The 16,689-nt window shown below is 40.4% G+C and overlaps 7 protein-coding genes across 7 annotated transcripts; 4 read left to right on the top strand and 3 right to left on the bottom strand.

The window, feature by feature from the left end:
- The first annotated feature begins 1,041 nt into the window (after positions 1-1,041).
- On the top strand, positions 1,042-1,623 carry BDF20DRAFT_423656 (transmembrane proteins 14C-domain-containing protein). The gene is made up of 2 exons (XM_053075419.1): positions 1,042-1,140; positions 1,223-1,623. Exons 1-2 carry the CDS (start codon positions 1,094-1,096, stop codon positions 1,485-1,487), a joined length of 312 nt encoding a protein of 103 aa, XP_052936932.1. The 5' UTR covers positions 1,042-1,093; the 3' UTR covers positions 1,488-1,623.
- Positions 1,624-1,758: 135 nt separating this feature from the next.
- Positions 1,759-2,727, bottom strand: BDF20DRAFT_818582 (uncharacterized protein; the record flags this gene model as incomplete). Its single annotated transcript, XM_053077384.1, has 1 exon — positions 1,759-2,727. One exon carries the CDS (start codon positions 2,725-2,727, stop codon positions 1,759-1,761), a length of 969 nt encoding a protein of 322 aa, XP_052936931.1.
- Positions 2,728-3,024: 297 nt separating this feature from the next.
- Positions 3,025-5,976, bottom strand: BDF20DRAFT_817440 (uncharacterized protein; the record flags this gene model as incomplete). Its single annotated transcript, XM_053077257.1, has 6 exons — positions 3,025-3,806; positions 3,886-4,772; positions 4,849-4,990; positions 5,084-5,287; positions 5,387-5,479; positions 5,589-5,976. 6 exons carry the CDS (start codon positions 5,974-5,976, stop codon positions 3,025-3,027), a joined length of 2,496 nt encoding a protein of 831 aa, XP_052936930.1.
- Positions 5,977-8,092: 2,116 nt separating this feature from the next.
- On the top strand, positions 8,093-9,920 carry BDF20DRAFT_817381 (thiamine pyrophosphate enzyme, N-terminal TPP binding domain-containing protein; the record flags this gene model as incomplete). Its single annotated transcript, XM_053077249.1, has 2 exons — positions 8,093-8,766; positions 8,855-9,920. 2 exons carry the CDS (start codon positions 8,093-8,095, stop codon positions 9,918-9,920), a joined length of 1,740 nt encoding a protein of 579 aa, XP_052936929.1.
- A 538-nt stretch (positions 9,921-10,458) lies between these two features.
- BDF20DRAFT_862775 (uncharacterized protein) lies at positions 10,459-11,401 on the top strand. The gene is made up of 2 exons (XM_053080626.1): positions 10,459-10,592; positions 10,670-11,401. The coding sequence occupies exons 1-2, from the start codon at positions 10,511-10,513 to the stop codon at positions 11,065-11,067; spliced, it is 480 nt and encodes a 159-aa protein (XP_052936928.1). The 5' UTR covers positions 10,459-10,510; the 3' UTR covers positions 11,068-11,401.
- Positions 11,308-12,437, top strand: BDF20DRAFT_862772 (DNA-directed RNA polymerase III, subunit Rpc31). The gene is made up of 4 exons (XM_053080625.1): positions 11,308-11,611; positions 11,691-11,886; positions 11,963-12,019; positions 12,087-12,437. The coding sequence occupies exons 1-4, from the start codon at positions 11,468-11,470 to the stop codon at positions 12,329-12,331; spliced, it is 642 nt and encodes a 213-aa protein (XP_052936927.1). The 5' UTR covers positions 11,308-11,467; the 3' UTR covers positions 12,332-12,437.
- A 66-nt stretch (positions 12,438-12,503) lies between these two features.
- Positions 12,504-16,285, bottom strand: BDF20DRAFT_905569 (uncharacterized protein; the record flags this gene model as incomplete). The annotated part of the gene is made up of 4 exons (XM_053083174.1): positions 12,504-13,186; positions 13,298-13,355; positions 13,395-16,008; positions 16,077-16,285. The coding sequence occupies 4 exons, from the start codon at positions 16,283-16,285 to the stop codon at positions 12,504-12,506; spliced, it is 3,564 nt and encodes a 1,187-aa protein (XP_052936926.1).
- Positions 16,286-16,689: the final 404 nt, after the last annotated feature.

The following is a 16,689-nucleotide window of genomic DNA, read 5'->3' as shown; positions in this document are numbered from 1 at the left end:
AATACAAACTGTGCAGGTACAATAAGGTATGAATTTATGCATTCGTCGAAGGGTGCATAAAAGTCTATATTTAATATGCCTTTTCGTCATTTTGCTGATGCAGGCTCAAGTCGACAGATTTTTTGGTTTTTTTTTTTTTCATCTATCTCTTATTTATCATATACTTGAATAACAATGTGATCATACAAGTTGTTTAACATATGTCTGTACAGGAGAGGGATTGACGAATCAGATCTCAGATCAAATGATTCAATATACACGGAACATATTGTACGTAGAAAAAAAAAAAAAAGGTGTCGATACGCGTAATGCTTTCTCGTTCTGTATATTTTGCCTTTTTTCTTTCTGCTTCAATACTTTGTCTAGAGTCTTTGATAAACATGGCTCTTGAGCTCACTTGTTGTTTATAAAGATATATGTCTTCAGCGTTCTCTGTATATACAGCCGTTACACTTGTTGCTGTACATAAAATCGATGAACTGATACCGTGATCTTCTCTTTCCGTTGACTCATCCGGGAAGAAATAGGTACTTTTTGACGTATTACAATCATGACTGTTGCCTTTGTCATTTTGTTCCGCCCAACGTCTCTGAAAATTATTGTGTGTGCTTAACAGAAAAAGGTCTCCTTTCGTGGATGATTTTTCTGTACAATGCTTCCAACATGCCATAGAGAGAGAGCAGTTTACCGCAAGAGCAACAACAGGTCCAATTTTACTGAATCTCAAGCAATTAAATTAAATCTTTGAAACAACTGATAACTTACCGTATCCTTTGCTTTTGCAGCTTTCATTGAAGGGTAGGCTTGCTTTGTCAGAAAAGCAAAAACGGTTGAAATACGACTTTTCCCGTTGCTCTTGTGGCATTCGCTTCTCAGTTGATCATTGGTTTATTCGTGGACGGCTCAGTGGGGAGGCTTTTTTTTTTGCCGACCTTTGATGGCCCGAAAGGTTAATGCATGGAGAAAAAAAAAAAAAAAAAAAAAAAAAAAAAAAAAAAAAAAAGAGGGGAAGGGGGACGAACGAAATGGATTTGCTTTTTCTCCTTTCAATAAACATCCGCTCTCAAGTTTGCACATAATATATATTAACACGATGTCTCATCATCCTTCATATACATTAGCTGGACTATGCGCTGCAGGGTAATAAGAAGCAATCATAGACTGACATAGCTCTCAAAATGAAACAGAGCCTCATTTCAACAAACTTATTTGTATATCATAGTGGTATTGCAGGCTTTGTGAAGGCCAGGTCTTATCCTTCATTAGCTGCCGGTCTTGGCGTAGGCGCCCTTTATGGTGCTGCTGGCTACTTGATACAACAAAACAAGGATTACGGTCATGAAACCGCTGTGGCCGCATCTGCTATCTTGGGCGGTGCTATGATTCCTCGTGCCCTTAGGTCTAGAAAGCCATTACCAGTGTCACTTTCTCTTATCTCACTGACTGCGGGTACTTTTTATGCGAAGAAAGTATACGATTATCTTTAGATTCAATTCTTGGAAATTACCGAGCTTTTAGAAGAATCGACATCATATACCTTTTTTCTCTTAACGCACAGCGCTTCCTATCCATTTTGCAAAATCACTATTTTAATAAAAAAATGCTGTATGATGATAGTTATGGAAGCAATGTAGTAGCTTCGAATAGCCAGAACTTCAAATGGGGAAAGTGGTTTATTGATGACTAATCACTCACGAGCAGTGAATCGCTGGACAATAAAAAGGGCGTTCTACGTTCGTACTTTTAATTTCCAGAGAACTACACCCAAGAATTAATGACAGCCACAAACGGTACTAAGGCTTCCACAACATCCATGACTTTATCCATAAACTCTGGACTGACTACCTCTTCATCTGTGAACGTCTTTTCCACTGCAAAACTTCTAAACCGTAACAAATCAATCTCAGGATGATCTTTTGCAATATCTTTCGGCGCTACTTTCAATCGATCTGTGGTATCCAAAATATCAACCCCATACTTTCCATCAAATGCTTCCTTTATAACGTCCGTCGACAAAGCTTCTCGTAAGAGATCTGCGTGCCGGATGATACTGGACCGCATATTCGCTAAGCGATACTTATCTGGCTGCCACATACCCGCCGCAATGAGAGATTGATTGTTTGGTTTGATGGACAGAAAGTAGCCTGCGTTCAGAAATTTACGTCCTGTTTGAGAAAAGGAAGCACTCAGGTTGCGCTTGTATGGCGATTTATCATTCGAAAATCGTAAATCTCGATTTTGTCGATATACAGCTTTCTTGGATTCTTCCACTCGAATCGATGGATCCACATGGTGAATCTCGGTAGACAGTAAGCCAACAAAATCCATAAAATCCTTTCTTGCTGCTGCCCACTCTTTCGATCGAAAGTGAAAAAAATCTCGGTCGTTGTTTTCAGCTAGTTCGGCCAAGAAGACAAGTGTATCTGGAGAAATGGCGTCAGGAAAAGGGCTCCCTTTCGGACGAGGTATCGTAAAGCCAAAGGGTTTTATATGGCTTTCGTTGTACATCTCGACTTCACTGCCATCGTCATCGTGCTCATCGTTCCCATTACTACTCTGATCTTCCGCAGCATCATATGTATCTTTGTCTTCTTTTAGATGGATTGGCTTGCTCTTTGCCTTTTTGTTTTTCGATGGTGTCTTTACTCTGTCTTTTTCTTCTTCTTCATCTTCTGTTTTCACCCTTTTTGTTGTTTTTAGAGACGTCTCCTTGTTCTTCTTGAGCATCCTCGCTTTTGCTGAGGTAATAAGCTCGTCTTCGCTCATGAAATCACTATCACTTTCAGCATAGGATACTGAAACGAAAGAGTATCCTTTAGCCCCACACACATGATGCATCGCTCATTTCAAATACAACGTCTAGCTAGCTACCTGCTTTTCTTTTTCGAGTGTCAGACGCCATTTTTTCGATGCTTCAATTACTTATAAAAAAAAAAAAAAAAAAAAAATCAACAGAAGATCTTTTTTTTTTCCAAAATTATGCAATTTTTTATTTTTTAAATGTCAGAAAATCAAAAAGAGTCATCATAAGGTTACATTCTTATAATGAACAAGCGCCAAACCTTGTCCGCGAATGGCAAAGACAGCATTTTCTGGTAATGCATCACGCAAAGTGGTAAAAGCAGGAACTTCCTGATGGATCCATTCATCGTAGAAGCAACTGAATCTGGTTTCCAAGGGCTTGTTTTTGGGATACTCAATGGCAAAAGTAACAGGTTCCTCGTATTCGTTCACATAAGTAATGATGGAAGAAATATTGTCGTGGCGATACTCCATACCCTTCACCCAAATGTGCTCGATAGGATGTTCATTGGCGGCTGGCTCAAAGTGGATGCGGCACATCAAACTGTTCTTGGAAGTGAAGTAACCGGAAGAAACGCAGTTGAGTTCATCACATGTCTTTTGGATGTCAGACAGAACAAACTCATTCAGGGTGCTGTTGCTGCCATACATTGGAAGCAAGTCTGTTTGGTAAGTACAACGCGTCAGATATTTGTTAAAAATAGAGCAGTCAACGCTGTTGAGTTCTTGCGTAGACAAAGATTGCTTCAGAATGGAATATAAACCCGTCGCGGTGGAGATGATGACCGTTGCGAGAGAGTCACCGGCATTGTATTCTTGCTTGAAAATCAATTTGTTAGGTGAATAATCACCGTTGAAAGGTTGAAGCGCGGTACAAATGGTGAACAAAAAGATAAAAGCAACGCCTGTACCAGCAGTCGCTTGACGATGGTTGCCAGCGACGTAGATCCATGGGAGGAGTGGTAAAGCAATGAAAATAATAAGGACACCCATGAGCATGTAAACTGTCGAGGTAAAAAAAAAACGTAAAATTGATTTAGATTTCGACAAACCTATCGTATCATCACTTAGCCTACTACTTACTGGCAATTTCAGGTGTACCGTCAGCGGTCGCATGACGTAAAGCATCCATGATTAAATAGACAAGCTCCAGTAAAAGGATGAAAGGAACTGTCATTTGGATAACAAAGATGATAGCAGAGCGCCACTTGAAGGTTTGGGGCAGAAGAAGATGAGCAAAGAAAGCCAAAGCATTGAAGACAAAGATATGGATGAAAACGTAAAACGTGGCGATTTTGAACGAAGCAGAAATAGCAGCTACCACCACGGATAACCACCAAAGACCGATGTTACCATACCAAATAGCATCCGTCGAAACCAAGTTTTGCTTCATCTTTTGAGGCAGCACGATTTGAGACAACTGAATTCCAAACAAGACGGCAGCAAAGATATAGAGCGCAGCACCGTAGATGTCGCCATAAGTCATCGAGGGGTTGATCTTGACCATCATGAGAGAAGCAATGGCAAGGAACACAAGAGCAAAGATAAAAGCAGCTATGCTGGCTAGAAGACCTTGGACGGTAAGGCAGGCTTTCTCTTTGAGAAGGGATCCCAAGGATTGGTGGCGGGCCTTTTCTTTTCTCATAAACAAAAAGATGGAAACAAGGGGAACAAGCACAAGGGCAAGAGCATGGATGAATTGAGCTGTGGTGAAACTGTAAGCAAACATAACACGTCCCAAAAGATCGTAGTAGTAGTATAATTCTTGCTCATGGCTGGTTTCTAATAGATCGTCACTATTCGCAATATCTTCCATGGCCTTCAATACAATCTGTCCCATGTATTGTACTGAATGGGGACTGGTGTGAGCCAAGTCATCGCGAACGGTATGATAGTGAGAGCGAGGAGAATAGAAAGCAATATCGACGCCAGGAATACCATGGCCTGTGAAAACAGAGAAATCCGTGTCACTAAGTTTTGTAAACATCAGTTATAATACATTCTTGGTAAATCGTGTAGCCCCTTCTCGCGTCGTTACACACGTACCTTTTAAGCAATCTGAATCTAAACATATCATTACCAAGAGGTGAGGCATGTTTTAATGCAGCACTGGAGCGGGCAATCTTTTGGACGGCATTCAGATTAGAGCTTCTGAACATAATGGCTCTGCCACCTGCACCAGCGCCCTCTGTGATTTAGACCATTCAAAAAAGGGAAAAAAAAAAGCTGGGTTAGTTCCATCCCCCTTTTTTTGCACTCGTTTGAAGAGAGTAAGTTTTACCGAGATTGATAAACAATTTAACCGTAGAATACCATGGATGGTTAGCGAAAGCCTTTGCACCGATCAAACCACCTTCTTCAAAATTATTGAACAAGAAAATGATTGTGTTGCGAGGAGGATGATCGATGAAATAGCGAATCAATTCGAGGGCAACCGAAACACCCATACCATTATCAGTCACACCATTGCTGCTGGGAACGCTATCTAACAATTACATAATGAACAAAAATGTTTTTTCACGTCAATACAACACAGTTCTCTAACGTCGTTGTATGCTTTTCATTTCAACATCAAATCGCTTACCGTAGTGAGCATTGACTAGTAGAGCATCTTCTTTAACCGTTTGACCGTGCAAACGAACCATGACATTACGAGAGCGAACAAACCAGTGTTCATCTATCATTTGGGACAAATATTTTTTTTTCAATTTGTTGTGTGAATTATGTGATCTATTTTCAACTTATTGTTTTCCCCATCAATAAAACGTATAAATCAAACACTTTACTAGGAACAAACCAATCTTGTTGAACAGCTATCTCGGTTGTATCATTGCCAACGACGTCCATTGTCAATCCACGTTTCGTCGCTTCTGCTTGGAATCCGTAAGCTACGGAAGCAATAAAATCACGCATCACACCGTTTTCACGGGTATTGGCAGAATGAGGGGCCGTGAAATGTGTCAAATATTCGTTGTATGCGTGGTATCCTGCAAAATCATGTCGATCTCTTGCTTGAGCATCCGATAAAGGTGTAGGTAAGACAGTTCGATAGCCATGAATAAAGTAAGAGAATAAGAGCAACGCTGTCAACGCTATGCCGTACAAACGATACGTTCTTTTATAATCTTTTCTTAAGGTGGAGGTTGAGCTTCCATCTCTGTGCGCAGGTTTCATCAATGGTGTGTGCTCATCTGTTACGCCTGAACCACTCATGATACGTTATCCACTGTTCTTCCTCCTGTCTCTGTTTTGACGAAAGAATCCAAAAGAAACGTGAAAGAGAAAGTTTGAAAAAAAAAAAATCTAAAAATTGCATGTATTATATACTGAATAATGCAATCATTTGAGCTAGTCTGATCAAGCAGCGACCGCCACTATTTGAGTTTCCGACGTAGGAAATGTTTAATTAAAAAAGCCCAGAGTTCACACTTAGTAAGATGGAATGGCTTTTAAACTCTCATAAACTACTTATTCAAAAAATGTATTTGAGGACGAGCAGGAAAAAGTATTTCACAAAACATTGTGACATTTTTAAACTCATATAAGGCAGAATCAATTGAAATAGAGGAAGCGCCCACTACGCAATCTCTTTGAACAGGACTCAATTGACTTGATCCTAATGCACTTTGTTTTGTAAATCACACAATATACTATGCCTCTTTACAACAGAAAACACCGCAGAAAAAAGGACCCACTGTTTGCAAAACATTAATTCTATTCTATAGCAAAAGCAATGGATGAAGCATTCACAGTAACAGTACATGAAACAGGAGGAAATTGAAAACAGCTTTCTGATCTAAAAAAAAACCAAAAACGGCTGAACCATTTTAGCACATCAAAAAGATTTTATTGCTGATCATAGCTAACTAACTTCTATCACATTGAGCAGAATCCGTTTAATCAATTGTTGCCGTTCAAGCTGATTCTCAAATTGCTGTTTACAGAAGTGAATGTGGTTCATTGGCCATAGAGGATATCCTACGCTAAAGTTATCATTTAAACAAAAGAAAAGCCGTTGTAGCTTCCGAACCATCTAATACGAAAGAGACGTCTACACAAATCACATACAATAGCATTTTTGCTTTTCCAGATATCTTTTGCTGGACATGATGTCTGTGCTTTTGAAATCATGAATCTGTTGACAGTCAAAAGCTTTTCTTTACTTGTGGTATTATCTTTATTCCGAAGCGTTTACCATTAGCTATATACTTTCTAGCTTCAACACTCATATGCTCATCAATACAATCAAGGGCATTTGATTGCAGTCGCCACAAACATGCTTTATCAATGCTTTACTGTCTTAGTCTGCATTTCAGTAGATTCAATTATACAACTCAGCTAACAAAGAAAGAACAACTTCACTACGTCTACTGTTTGTTTTTAACGCTTTTCTCCTACTCTTTCTACTAATGCCTCGCTTGCCTTCTACCACTATTGCACTTCTTCAAAACGTTACTCAGAATATTAACTGTATTGTCTAGGGATCTAAAAAGATGAGTCAACGGAGGATTGTCGCCTTGTTTGTTGATAAAATCAATTACGATATATTATTGATATACTTTACAACTGTTCAGCATTATGAATAAACCTATCTTGATGTTTATCTAATGCAGCCGTGGCATTATAAATGTTGTAATATGATAAGCTGTCATTCTTTATTCCTTTTTGCATGCTGCTGAGAGAATTTTTTGATTTTAAGCTGCATTACTTTGCAAAAATTCGACTTTAAACGTTTCGAACAATGTATTTAGCTTTCTGCGATAACGGTTTCCTCTACTCTGATAAACATAAGTGTCACTTTATCATTTGATACGATCTATCTTGAGAAAATTAACGCCAACAGCGCATTTCCAAGTTTTAGAGCTCGTTGATGAAGTAAAACGCAAAAAGGAGCGGAAACAAATAGGGTACTAAGCTTTTCAGTAGAATTAACAACGTTATTTTATGCAACTGTATTTGATGGTGATTTCAGATGACGAAGAAATGAGCCACAAAAATGTCAATAGGCTAATCTCCAAGAATTAAAGGAGCTCATCTCTTTGCTTGAATCTTCTTATCATTCGTATTTCTATAGCAGGTTCGTCTACCGCGCCAAGTACAATGTTGTAAATTAGTTACTTGTACAAAATTTGCTTTAACCCCACAAATGGAAAGCGTGCTATCTAATAAAGGAAATCAGATGAACCGTCTGGGTTTGATGAAAACCATCAGCTCCCAACTTGATTCTCACTGTGTAATCTGCTCTTCTCTTTCCTCTTCGCGCAAGTTCATTTACAAACTTTTATTCGAAATGAGTCAAAAGCAATCGACAGACGTCATTGCTTCTGGAGCCAACTTAATTGCGAGAAGCTTAAAAAACCAAGGCGTCAAGGTTGTCTTTGGTATTGTTGGTATTCCAGTCGTGGAAGTAGCTGAAGCTTGTGTTTCTTCCGGCATACAATTCATCGGCTTTCGCAACGAACAGTCAGCCGCTTATGCTGCTTCTGCCTATGGCTACTTAAGTGGTCGTCCAGGCGTTTGCCTCACTGTAGGGGGCCCAGGAGTTATTCATGCTTTAGCAGGCGTTTTTAACTCAAAGTTGAATTGTTGGCCTTTAATCCTTCTTTCTGGTTCTAGCGAGACAGATCAAGTAGATAAGGGTGCCTTTCAAGAATTGGACCAAGTAGAGGCGACTCGGCCTTACTGTAAATACAGCGCTCGGCCTGCTTCTTTAGAACAGCTTCCTCTGGTAATGGAAAAAGCCTTCCGAACAGCCATGTATGGACGACCAGGCGCTTGTTATGTCGATTTACCAGCTGATTTTATCCAATATCCTATTCGAAATAAACAACTGTATCACAGTTTACTGGACGATGTCAAACAAGTACCAGATGCACCCCAATCTTTGGCAAGCCCTTCAAATATCGAAAAAGCGGTGAAATTACTTAAAAGTGCAAAGAATCCATTGATCGTCATTGGAAAGGGGTAAACTAAAACGACAATGAAGATGTAAAAATGGCTCTCTGCAAGATTCTTATTCTTATTCTGTTACAAAATTTATCACAATCCTTAGTGCAGCATATGCTCGAGCTGAGACAGAAATACGTAAACTCATTGATGAAACCCAAGTACCTTTCCTTCCTACACCCATGGGGAAGGGGGTAGTTTCCGATCACCATCCATTGTGTGTTGCAGCAGCTCGATCGAAAGCATTAAAGGAAGCCGATATAGTACTACTTATCGGTGCTCGTCTAAATTGGATATTACATTATGGTCACCCTCCCCGTTGGAACAAGCATGTTCGCTTCATTCAAATTGATATTGCAGCTGAGGAAATTGGCAATAATGTACAGGATACACTTCCTCTCGTTGGCGATATCCAGTCGGTTGTAACACAATTGACATCCGCATTAGAACATCAACCGCTACCTTCCATCAGCTCAACCTACTTATCAAGCTTAAAGAACAAAGTAAAGCAAAACGTCGAAAAGCTCAAGCTAATGGGTGAAAAGGGAACGGATACTAGCGTCCTTAATTATCAAACAGCTTTCACAACGATCAAGAATATCCTTCCGGAGGATGGCATTGTTTATATTGGAGAGGGCGCTAATACAATGGATATTGGTCGGTCCTACTTTGATGTGAGCCAACCTCGCCATCGTCTGGATGCAGGCACCGGTGCGACGATGGGGGTGGGTATGGGCTATGCGATTGGCGCTCAAGCCTACTATGGCCTTGACAATAAACGTGTGGTGAGTATTGTAGGGGATTCTGCATTTGGCTTTTCAGCAATGGAATTGGAAACAGCTGTACGTTCAAACCTACCCCTTCTTATTATTGTGATCAATAATAATGGTATTTATCATGGTCTGGAGCCCAGTGAATATGAGTCATCTTTAAAGAAGGGTGACTTACCAACAACAGCATTAACCCCAGAGACACGTTATGATATGATCTCAGAAGCGTGCGGTGGTAAAGGTTGGTTGGTTAAGAATAAGGCTGAGCTTTCAAAGGCTTTACGAGAGGCTTTGATTCAGGAAAAAGATAAAACGTGTGTTATTAATGTTATGATTGCTCCAGGTGGAAGGCAAACTCTAAAATTCAACTGGATGCAAAAGAGTGAAAAAGCTAAACTGTAGATACCGTTATTGATTATGAAAGAGAATAAAAATCTGTTTTTGTATGAGGTACTATTCTTACAGGATTTCCAGCAGTTATGCAGTTGTTTATTTTTTATTTCTTTGAGGATAAGCATAAGCCGTCCCTTTCATCAATATGTAAACTTAAACGGCACACAATGAGCACATAAGCGGCTTGACTATTCTTATTGACTTTGAGCAGCTAACCAGTCAAGTATATGTAATCTTTAAAACATGCTCAGAACGTAGTCGCTGCTTGAAACAATAGCCACACTGATCATCGATGAGAAAGTCTGTGGACAGCTGAAGGTTGAAACGACCCTAATAGAATCTGTCGTAACCACTTGATAATAACATTGAGACTGGTTACTTCTGTAGCCATGATTGTTTAAACAAAAAAAAAAATCCAATGCATAGTAGAAAAAGGAAGCTGGTATAAATGAGCGAACAGCTTATTATTATAGCCCTTAATGAAATGAGTACGGAACAATTGTAGGGATGAAAATAGAAGCTGTTTTGCAATTAAGGGCAAAGCATCGGCTCTCTTTACTTCAACTTGTTGATGATAATGCAACCATACAGTTTAAGTGATGCATAGCAAACTTTTAAAAACCTTTCCTGAGCTTACGATGAAGAAAGCAAAGCCATATAACTACCTTAAAAAGATGTGCGCTTTAGGTTTTAAAAATTAGAAAAGTTAGCAAAGGTGCATGATTTTAAAACAGCTTGGAATCAGGAAATGTGCGTACCTGAGAATGGCTTGTTTATAAAGGTATGGATCTCGAAAAGCAAGGTGTTTCATTGGACGAAGCAGGAATTAACCTACATATTCCTAGGAATCGTGGTTGATCCTACCAGGATATATAACCTTTTGGATGTCATTTCCGCTGAGGAAATCAACTATTGCTATCAAGTTAAAGAAGAGAAGAACAGAGGAAGATTATCAAGGCAATCGCAAGACTGGATTCCCAGACAGAGAAACAATTATATCATCCAAATAATGTGTGGGTTCATTAGAAAAAAAAGCTTGAATAGATATAACTTTGTAGTAGAAAATGCATCAATTCATAAGCCTGTAACTGTTAGGAAAAGTATAGAGACAAGAAGCTACATATGTGCATATCTACTTCATACTCATCCTTTCTGAAGCCTGTTTGGAACGTCTGTCAAGATGGAATTTGCAGACAGACAATTGCCTATTGATACAGGCAGCAGTCTCACTCCAAGTATAATGAGGGCTCTTAAAACGGTTATTTTGAATGTTTGAAAATGTTGGATAACCGATGTTTTTTTGTTTTTTTTGTATACATTCAGTGCAAAACCGATGTGATCATTTTCTTTACCAAATTGCTTGGTTAAAGGCTAAAGGCACTACAGCAAACTCTGCAATAATAAACTCAGATAGGCTAAAAATTGCCCAAAGAACCAGTGTTTAAAAAAAAAATAAAAAAAATAAAAAAAAAACCGACAAAAATACACAACGAAGACTCCGTACTGGTTTTTCTACTCATTATTCTTACTTTACTTTGTAGTAGCCTAATCATAATATGTCGCGTGGAGGTAGAGGAGGTTTTGGTCGTGGAGGCGGTCGTGGGGGTGGCGGCCAACAAAGTGGTGCTATGCAGCTCGTCTCGTTCGATATGTTGAAGGATCTAGGAAGTATTTTTAACCATAACACAGCTTTGTTTCCTGTAAGTGCTCCGTCTCCTTTTCAGTATCATACTCTCGATAATTATTATAGCAAGATCTTCTAAATGTGCAACACTCTAGGAAATTGATGTACCAATTCCTCGCAAACCAACTTCAAATGAGGCTCATGAGTGGAAACTGAAAAAAGAATATTTAAAGATGATCAAAGATTCACCATACTATTTAACGCCACCACCACCGCCACAGGATATTGAACGGTATTCAGATAGATACAAAGTTCAAACAGTCAAACGAAGCTTAAGAGAAATTGAGACAAGTAAAATTCTATAGCAATTGACACTTACAGATCTAACGATCGCACTGACTTTTTTTTTACTACCGACAATAATCAGATCTCGACTTTTTCCCTGATGAATTACAGACAATTATAGATCCTAAGCGAAAGAAAAGTGAGTTTATCATTTCGTTCGATTGCTTGAATTTGAAGAACTAACCAAATCAAATTTCGATATATAGAAAAACAAACAACGACAGCAGCGGATGATCTTAGTCAACTAGAAGCAGTATTGATGAATGCCGAAGATAAGGAAGGAGAGGAAAATGAAGAAGAGACAGAGAAGAAAGAAGATGAAGAAGAGGAAGGCGAAGAAGAATATGAAGACGAAGAGGATTTGATTGGTGACAACGATTATGCCGAAACCTACTTTGATAACGGCGAAGGTGATGATGATGATGACGGCGGAGACGAGGACGCTTATTAAGAAAAGCCGTTACTTGATACTATTTATATCAGTTAATGCAACGCATCTGTATAATAAAAGCCTTGATTAGTTCAAAAATCAATATTACATACTACTTTAAATGAACAAAATGACAAAAGGTCAGTATTTTTATTTTATGAATTGGCTATTACGATGTATGGTTATTGTAGTTTTAGCGAGTCTGGTAAGGACCGCCACGAGGGGGACCGGACATGTGAGAACCCATCATAGGAGGGCCACTCATAGGAGGACCGCTCATAGGAGGGCCACTCATAGGAGGACCGCTCATAGGAGGGCCACTCATAGGAGGACCGCTCATAGGAGGACCACCCATGGCAGGAGTGTTCATTGAAGGACCATTATGCATCGAAGATGCTGGACCCGACATGGGTGGACCTTGATGCTGTTGAGGTGGAGGACCACGACTCATAGGTGGTGGGGGGACCGCATTTTTAGGGGGTGGAGGGATGTTTTGTCTTTGTGGAGGCATTGCATTTCTAGGTGGAGGTGGTAATACATTTTGTTGTTGCATCATCATTGATGGCGGTTGCTGATTGACAAAAGAAGAGGGTGCAGGTTGATTAGGGAAAGGCGAAGTAACACGCTTGGCTGGTGTGGAAGCCATAGTAGGGCTCTTCAATTTCTTAGAAGCAGCTGATGCCAAAGCCATAGGTGGATCGTTCCAAGCGCCTTCAGCCTTTTTGGGTGGTGGTGGAAGGGGTTGTTGAGAGGAAGCGGCACCGGCAATAGGTGGAGGGGCAGGAATGCTTGGGCGGGGCTGGTAAGCATTAGTAGGTGCAGTCGTGTTTGTAGAAGCATTTAATGGTTGGGGTGAATAAGGTGTGGTGGACGCAGCTGTGGGCATGTATGTATTTGTTGGTGCATAAGGACTAGATAAAGATGCGTAGTTATTTGAAGCTACGGGTGAGCGTACAGGAGCATAGTTAGATTGCTGAGTGGTTGTACTGGAAACAGCAGGTTGGTAGGGCTGGTACGCATTTTGCTGATAAGGTTGAGGGACAGGCTTTGTATAGATATTTTGCTGAGCAGTGGTATCTGCTACAGGCTGATAAGGTTGATAAGCAGTTTGTTGATAAGTATCGTTTTGCTGATAGGTTTGTTTTTGAGGTTGTGAATAATCTTGAGCAGCTTGTGTAGCATCATAGTTAGAATGGGTTGATCCGATATCCTTATTTTCAAAAGGCATAGATGGCTGAGCAAATTGGCTAGCAATGCTGGCGGTGCAAGCTTCATAAACTCTATGACGAATGATTGATAATCTGTCGAAAGTTGCTTTGCGATATACCATAGGTGTTAAGTTCAAATAAGTCAAAGCCGCAGTTAGCTTGCCTTGGGACGCCAAGAGCTCAGCATATTCACAGTACTTGTCATAAAGGGGAGAAAGAGGGTACTCGTACGACATCTTAGTTGTAGAGGTTTCAAAAAGATCGGGGTCTTCAAAGCCAATTGCTTTACGAAAAATGGTAACCTTTTCAATCAAATCTTGAAGAGTTGACGCCTTAGCTGATTTACATTCCACCTTTTGTGCTTCCTCTTCTTGCTCTGCAATCCATGTACGTGCTACTTTTTCAAGGTTCCCAGCAGCAAGATAACATAAGGTAGCATGACGACGGTAATCCTTAGCTTTATCACCTACGTTATTACTGTAAGCTTCTTCCAAACGAGCGCCTAAAGCCTCACAGAGAGGTCTAAAGTCTTCAGTTTTAGCGAAAGTACATAATACGACAATAGCAGAGGTCCATTCCTCCAATGCAACAGTAGCTACGATAGAATTCAGGTCTTCGTCAATAATTCTATCCAACAGACGTAAGTAGGAAACTGTCTTCGATTGGTGTTCAAAATAAGCACGTTGAGTACGAGCCAAAAGATCGCCGCCGCCGCAGATACCAAACAGGAGGGCATCAGAGAACCGTTCGTTTGCGAGACAAACGTTAACAGCAGATTCAAAATCACCCAAGATAACGGCACGTGTTATCAACCGGTCAACGTCAGAACTGTTTTCAGAATATAATTGAAGCGGTTCACGACTAACAGCGGCAGCGATAACAGCAGCGGGCGTTCCTTCATTTTGAGGTTGTTCTTCAACAGGCACTGCTGAATCATCTGTTTTGATAATAAATTCATCACCTGCATCATCTCCAAATAAGTTGGATGTGGAATTATCAGCTTCTTCCGTTTCTTCTTCGGGTTTGTCAACATCAGCTTCCTCTTTATCTGGAGCTCCAGATGTTTCCTCAGCTTCAATTTCTTCTTTGCCCTCATCTTTTACTTCCTCAGGCTTACTATCTTCATCTATTGCTGATTCCTCGTTCCTACCAGCAGTAGCTTTCGCAACAGCAGCAACGATTTCTGATTTTTGAAAACCAAGATAATTCATCAATTGCTCCCTAGCATTCTCGGCTAATAAAGTTTTGATGACTTCCCAACTCTCTTTGTCGTCCTTCTCTTTTGCTTGTTGAACACGTTCTTCGATCAATTGTTCAATGCTTTGTTGTTCTAAAGCGATCTCGAGTTCATCAGAGCGCTTGACAGTTTCTTTATCAGTGACAACGGAATTGATGTGAACACTGCGTTTGACAGGTTGTGGTGCTGCAGGTTGACCAGGCTGACCTTTGGTATTAACTTGTGCAGATGCTTGAGTCTTGTTGTTAAAGGAAACAAGTTTACCACCAAAGCCAAATGAAGCACCGACAGGACAGCGAAGCCACTTAGGAGGATGTCTCAAAGCAAAGCTAGAAGCAGTGGCAGATGCAGCAGCGTTCATAGCAGCAGTGAAAGGATCACTATCAACAGCAGCAGCGTCAGTGCTACCGACTTTCGAGGAGTCTTCAGATTCTGTGTTTTGAAGTGAATAAAGGCTAATCTTTCCATCAAACGACGCAGTTGCCAAAAGGTCTGGATTTCGAGGGCACCATTCAGCTTGGAACGTCCAATTTGTATCTTGAGCCAAATCGCCAAGGAGTTCACCACTGTTAGGGTTCCAAATAAGCGTCTTGCAATCTTTGCCACAAGACATCAGAAGATCAGAGTCTTGACGACACCACGATACATCAAGAACGCCTTTAGTATGACCAGCGAGTGTTTTCTCAGGAGAATGACCATGACGTAAATCCCAGAGTGTTACTACTGGATTAGAATCGTCTTCGGAAGCAGTGACAAGTTGCGTAGCAACATCAGGGTGCCAAACAACGGATGAAATACTTCTTTGTCCAGAGGCAAAGCCTCCTAAGTTTGGTGCCGTAAGTGTCATAACTTCTTTACGGTTACGAAGATCCCATACGACAGTATGACCAGTCGATGAAGTGGTAGCTAAAATGTGCTGAACCTGACCGTTCCATGCAACGCTTGTGATATCATCCATTTTTTGTGATTTAGGCCCAGGGGTGTAGGGCTTTTCGGGTTTCGAGATATCCCAAATATAAATTTCGTTGTTGCTGCCAGCCGAAGCTAACAAATTCAGTTGAAACTTGTTAAAGTCAAGGCCGCGAATTTGGCCGGTATGCGTGTTGTTTGATAGAATTTTCGCGTCTTCATCGTTTTTTCCATCTAGCATCTTGCTGGGATCCCACAACGTAAGTTCACCGTTTTCGAGACCACCGACAATGACGCCATGTGGTCGAGCTTCAGAAACGTTACCCCATGCTAATTTGTTGAATCTAATGTCATTGTGAAGCAAATAGATGAATAAGAAGCAAAAAGCATAGTAGGATGAGTAAGTATATACCTAGCGTTACTAGAAATCTTGCCAGCAGAAACGAGACCGTTCGAAGATGAAGCGGTCAAATCGAGCTTGAAAAGTTCGAGCTCGGACGTGTTGGAGAAAGAGTCATCTAAAGCACCAGCAGCTGTGCCTGCAGCAATGAGAGGAGTTTGTTGACCAGGACTCCACGCAAACACAGAAGTCCTGTTTATTTCACTTAGTCTCTTCACCATTTGTCTTGTGGAAAACAGTTCCAAAATTCGTATGACCAGATGAGAGTTGAACGAAACGTAACCGAAACGTAACGGAGCCAAAAGTAATGGCTCGCTTTGAGAGAAGCCCATCAATCGGCCAATCAAATTCGACTCATTAAACCCGCACTTGGGTCATCAAGCTGAGATTGATAGGAATAGTAGACATGAGGCAGTGTGTATTGCAGTATAGAATATTTCCATTAACAAAAGCGAACATACCTCAGACACATGGCTAAGGGTAATTACAACGCTGAAGAATATTTTTTACGTCCTAATAATTCATAACAGAGAATCGAACTTCCGACATATACATTCACTGTGCCTTTTACAATCAGTTGAAGACCAGTAAGAGCAGACTTTTAAGCAAATGCCTTCATAAAGTG

This window comes from Mycotypha africana, assembly GCF_025528875.1.
Source record: "Mycotypha africana strain NRRL 2978 chromosome Unknown BDF20scaffold_4, whole genome shotgun sequence".
NCBI lineage: Eukaryota > Fungi > Mucoromycota > Mucoromycetes > Mucorales > Mycotyphaceae > Mycotypha > Mycotypha africana.
The sequence above is the reverse complement of the archived record's forward strand: the minus strand, read 5'-3'. Positions and strand labels throughout refer to the sequence as shown.